This window comes from Oryzias melastigma, unplaced genomic scaffold, assembly GCF_002922805.2.
Source record: "Oryzias melastigma strain HK-1 unplaced genomic scaffold, ASM292280v2 sc00373, whole genome shotgun sequence".
Lineage (NCBI taxonomy): Eukaryota > Metazoa > Chordata > Actinopteri > Beloniformes > Adrianichthyidae > Oryzias > Oryzias melastigma.
The window spans coordinates 29300-34430 of record NW_023416970.1 but is presented as its reverse complement, the minus strand read 5'-3'; the positions used below and the strand labels follow the sequence as shown (position 1 = coordinate 34430).

Genomic DNA, 5131 nt, shown 5'->3' with positions numbered 1-5131 from the left:
AGTTCTAAATTCACTTCAGATGTTTTCCTGGTGTCTAGACTCAGTGTTTAATGCTAGAAACTCTCCAACTGCCTCCACACTTCTATGAACACTAAATTCACGTTTGAAACTTACTCACTCATCACACTCATCTGGGTGTTGAATTACACTGAAAGCGATATAGAGACAGAACTCAATCAAATCTGACTCAAATAAATAGTGACATTGACAGTTTACATTTGTATTGTGCATATTTACTGCACTAAATGAACTTTTAACTATAAAACACTGCCATTAGGACACATCACACTGCCCAGCCTTTACTGGCTCTTCAAACACACACCTGTGCCATGTTGCATTCCCTCTTGAAGCAAAGCAAGAGCAGCGACCATGACCTGATGATGAGCGCAGCAGAGGAAGCCGCTGTCCACCGACAGAGAGGCGGAGGAAGGCGCCGCCGCAGCTGAGGCTTTCGCCCTCTTTTTGCTCTTCTTCTGTCTTGAAGCTGCAAAGACGCACAGTATTAGTTTCTCTTCATCACAAAGAACAAATACTTGAAACAAAAGATTATGTTTCATTGTTACTGCTTTTCAGAATTCTTCGTGTAAGGAGAATCTCACCTGTTCTATTGTACAGGTGAGTTAAACAAACTACTTTTTTTGGACTGAGTTTGTAAATCAATAAATCGAATAATCTGGATTTAAAAAAAAGGTTTACTATCAACTCATGGAATTGATGAACTTTTTTTCTTTTGAAGCAATTTCCCATATTTATGTCAGATAAAGTAAATTCTCTGTTTTCAGTGCCAGAATTCACAAGTTCATTAACATTTTTTCAGTTTAAATGAGTAGTTATATAAAAAAATCTTTCCAAACCAAACAAAGCTGGTTTTAGAATAAACATAAAAAAAGTTATTATTCTGATGGAATGTGCTCAGCTGAACATTGAACGTGCGATTTGAAATTCAGTCAACTTAGAAGCTTTAGCCTTCACATATTTCTGAGTTTCTTACTAAAATAAATCCAAATCTTTTTTAACCTTGAGTCTAGTCTGTTTATGCAGGCAAAAGCAAAATGAAAAGAAAAATGCATAGAGATCACTGCTTTTTTTCCCCTACACATAAAACATTTCTCTTTTCAATAACAATACAGCCTGGCAATCACAAATGAAAGTTTTTCTTTCAATCATGCAGATTAATGTTTCTGTTGTAAGTAAAACCTGGACCATAAGCAGAACCTGATGACAGCAGCCGGCTCTCTGACTGGACAAGTGCGTTGTTGGACAGGAAAACCAGTCTACGGTAGGGTTCTCCATCATCCCCTCGAACATTCTCCACACAGTACTCTCCACTGAGCTGACTCCTGCCCCTGAAGACCTCCTCTCGCCATCCGAGGTCCCCTCCTACTGTCAGGAAAGGAACCTGCACACAGACAGTGATGCTGTTCCTTTATCTCTGTTTGCATGACCCAATGAGTTTTGTGTTTCAAAAAGAATATGTCAAAAAAACTTTCATACGTCACCTGGTGGTTGGCAGGCATACCCGGGGGAGCCAAGTCCATCACCACTGGTGACAGCTCTGCTTGGACTGCTTGCATGTCTGTGTACTCCTGATTTCTGTGCATTGCAACGATGACCAGTCGCCGGAAGTTGGCGCTGGCAGCAAGCTGTCCTCTGCCCTCAGGTGAGCTGTAGAGCCAAGCTGTCTCACTGCCTCGAGGAACTGAAAACCAAGCACTTTTAAAAGATACAGAACAAGCCCAAATGGTAAAACTTCATTGTTGTAAAATATGATCAGCTCACCAATAAAAATAGCAAACTGGTTAGACCGTGGTATTTTGCCTCCAGGAGGACTATCTTGAACTGTGAGTGTGTATCTGGGAAGGCCACTGTTGGCCTGGCAGAGCGTCAGTGAGAGGTTTGCGCTTGGGTTAAAACTCGTCCGAAGCCTCTTTCTCAAAACAGAGTATGCTTGATGCTCCCTTACAGCTGACAATAGTTCACAGACTTGTTCCTGCCTGACTGGAGCTCCACTGTCTCCAATACACAACTCCAGAATGGGCGTGGCCAAGGGTTGACGGAACTTAATGCAGACAAGAACAAAGACAGGGAGAGCAAAGGAGTCCTCTTCTTCGGTTCCTCTTTCTTCCTGAATGCAATGAAGTCTCACTGCCCAGCCCATGTGAACGAAGTGCTCCACAGCCAGAGAGATAACATGCTCCTGAGCCAGAGTCACACAGATATATCGCCCCCCAATGCTGAGGACGCGGCTTACCTGTAAACACATGACACTACATTGAAGAAAACTATGGTGACCGACACGCCATCGCAGCAGAAAAAAATACTCTGCAAGTAAAAAGAATAGCTACAAAAAAAAAAAAAAAAGCCACAACAGAGGTGGATTATCAGGGAGGGTTCTTGCCGATGCACCAGACCGCAAGTGGAACATTTCAGCTGTCATTTGTTTCGGCTCAGATGGGTTTTTGTTCCTGTTGTTGTGTTTGTCTGGGGTAGAAACTGTCCTGCAGTGAGTCGGCGCGGTGGTTCATGGAACTGTGTTTTGCTGCATCTCATTAGTGGTCTTTCTGCACACAGGGTTTATTGGTGTTGGCCAAAGCTATCAATAAACCAGCATCCTTCAGTTCACCTTCAAACCCGGGGCTATACGGCCTAACCAAAGAACACTAAAAAGTACACATGATGACATTTAAAACTAACATAGTCCATTACCATCTTGTTTGTTTTCTTTGGAAACCAAAACCACTCAACCCTCTTTTTTTTTTTTCTTACCGTTTTCTTATAACGACATCCATTGCCTTGCCATCACAAGAAAACAAATTTTGTTTCCTCATGATAAAAAGACAATGAAGAATACAATGTACTGTACTATATATAGTATTTCTATTCTTTTTTCTCCTTCTCAATGCTACATGGGCAAAAATAATGTTTGATAATCCATTTCCGTTGTGTTTTTATTATTCGCATCTATAATTTTTTTTATTTCAACAGCGTCACTTGTCATTTGCATGTTTCTTTTAATTTGCAGAACTTATTTTTTGTTTGCACATACTTTAAAACTTTTTTTTAAAGAAAATAAGGACAAAAACAGTTATCAAATAAGCTAGTTTCTTACCTCATGAAGCATCCTGCTGGCCAAATCACCTCCTTCTTCTGATGCCATTGCATCCAGGGTCCCCTTGTCCAGAGAAACCTGGAAGCTGGCGTCCTTATACAGAGTTTGGGTGGCATCCACCTGATGAAAGCTGAGACCTGGCCTGCGTGCAGCATTGCGCTGGTTCATATGGGTCACCACTGTCTCACTTATGTCTATATTAGTCAGATGTTTATACCCAACATCATACAGCTGTTCACTCAGCTCAGAGTTTCCACAGCCAATCACCAACACCTGAGAGACAGAGCAAACCTCGCCTTTAAAAAGATCTGAGAATGCAGCCTAAAAGTTAAGACTGGTGCTTTGGACTTTCTTCTGTGGTAATAAAATCGTTGTTGCCATTTTCAATGGAGTCACATTGTAATAATTGAGTTCTAATGTGCAGCCATGTGGGTGGCGCCCATTAAGACGACGACCACACTCCAGACATGCTGAGACAACAAGAACAACGGAAACGTCCTTCTTCTGTAAGATACATTTATCACCCAAGTCGGTATGTTTTGTGACTGCCCGTTGTTAATAATCCAGGTGGGTGCATATTACCAATATTGTATTGTGGCTGCTTTACCTTATCTTGTACTTTGATGTACTTGTGCAGAATGCCGCAAAGTTTGTTATAATCTCCATACCACTCGAAAGCATTCTCTCCACGTCTCTTAAAGAACCTGTCCCAATATTCTGCCGAGCTGAACTCTTCTGCGGTTCGAGGTAGAAGACTCATTGTCTGACACGTTTCACGGAGTTTTTCCCAGCACTTGACAACACGGATGGCAGCCCGGACTTGCGTTTCCAACCGGACATTCGTTCTTTCAAGCACCGCTCGGCGATAGGGTAAAACTTTGAGGGCGGAGTTAAAATCTGCCCGCTGATTCGTCAATACATGGATGTGATTGGTCGGACTTGCTTGTGCGCCTTTAATTGTCCTCCGGCTGTAAACTATCATGGCGGTGCCCCCTGGAAGGTCTGTGGTCTTCGTCACTGGAAATACAAAGAAACTCGAAGAAGTAAGACGTGGAAGTTTCGCTTTGTAGATTTCAACCGAAGAACTAAGGTGTATGTAAAGTATTCGCTCGTATTTAAGTGCAACCAGCACAAAAACTGATGGAGATTGACGTTGTGCGGCCAAGATACACATTGATCATGCGTGTTTGAGATGAGCCACGCGGACCGTAGACTGCAAAATTGTAATAATTGATTATATATATATTTTAAGCAAGCTTTATTGAACATTTTGATAGACAGCAAAATAGATACATCAATAGAAAAAATATCAGGATTATAAAACAATAACATTGATTAAGCAGGAGGGGGTTAAAATGTATGATAAAATATTAAACATCACAGATAGACAGTGTCTTTACAGCTCTTTGTTTGTTTGAATGAATGATATAATTGATATAGAGTTTAACCCTTTAACACCTGAGGCGTCATCGGTGACGCTTAAACACATACTGTAACTTTTCAACCATTAACATGATCATTCCAGTTGATTGTGAAGGAGAAAAGCAGCATCACGCTTTCACAATCTACTGGAATTATGTTGATCGTGTCAACGATTGAAAAGTTACAGTGAATCAAAGACCATAAACACTGCAGCTCATGCGGGTTAAATTCAGAATACTTTATGATTAGAAATGACTTTACTTGAAACAATTATTTTTTTCTACTGATAATCAGTTTGGCTTTAATCCTAAAAATCATCATTTGCATTTATGTAACCAAAGGAACTCATAAGTACAGGCATCATAAATCACCAAAGTTAACCTCAGTTTCAATTGTATTTATGTCTCTGCAACAGTTCGCATTGATAGAGCCCAGCAGCTGTTTTTCATCTACTGTCCCTGGCAGATGTTATAATTATCGACCTACAAGGCTCTGGATCTAGATTCAAAGACTCAAAGACTTTTTTATTGTAACTGTCAGGAACAGTTAAATTGTGGGGAGTCCACCAGCAGCAATGCACAGCACAATAAAAAATATAAA

General features: G+C 40.8%; 2 protein-coding genes across 6 annotated transcripts in view; one reads left to right on the top strand and one right to left on the bottom strand.

Moving 5' to 3' along the window:
* The window catches only part of mettl13 (methyltransferase like 13), a 15125-nt gene extending 11027 nt beyond the window's left edge, over positions 1-4098 (bottom strand). The window contains exons 1-6 of one of the 2 annotated variants that reach the window (XM_036211020.1): positions 3717-4098; positions 3110-3382; positions 1780-2251; positions 1500-1699; positions 1198-1399; positions 323-484 (exon numbers count right to left, since the gene is read on the bottom strand). In XM_036211020.1, coding sequence (XP_036066913.1) covers positions 323-484; positions 1198-1399; positions 1500-1699; positions 1780-2251; positions 3110-3382; positions 3717-4091 — 1684 coding nt within the window. In that variant the 5' untranslated portion in view covers positions 4092-4098. The remainder of the gene's footprint in view (positions 1-322; positions 485-1197; positions 1400-1499; positions 1700-1779; positions 2252-3109; positions 3383-3716) is intronic. The other variant, XM_024265620.2, reaches the window with a different exon arrangement.
* itpa (inosine triphosphatase (nucleoside triphosphate pyrophosphatase)) overlaps positions 3415-5131 on the top strand; it is an 8425-nt gene continuing 6708 nt past the window's right edge. Inside the window, exons 1-2 of one of the 4 annotated variants that reach the window (XM_024265623.2) lie at positions 3415-3468; positions 3534-3615. In XM_024265623.2, coding sequence (XP_024121391.1) covers positions 3577-3615 — 39 coding nt within the window. In that variant the 5' untranslated portion in view covers positions 3415-3468; positions 3534-3576. Of the gene's footprint in view, positions 3677-4036; positions 4153-5131 lie in introns of those variants that run through there. The other 3 variants (XM_024265624.2, XM_024265625.2, XM_024265621.2) reach the window with 3 other exon arrangements.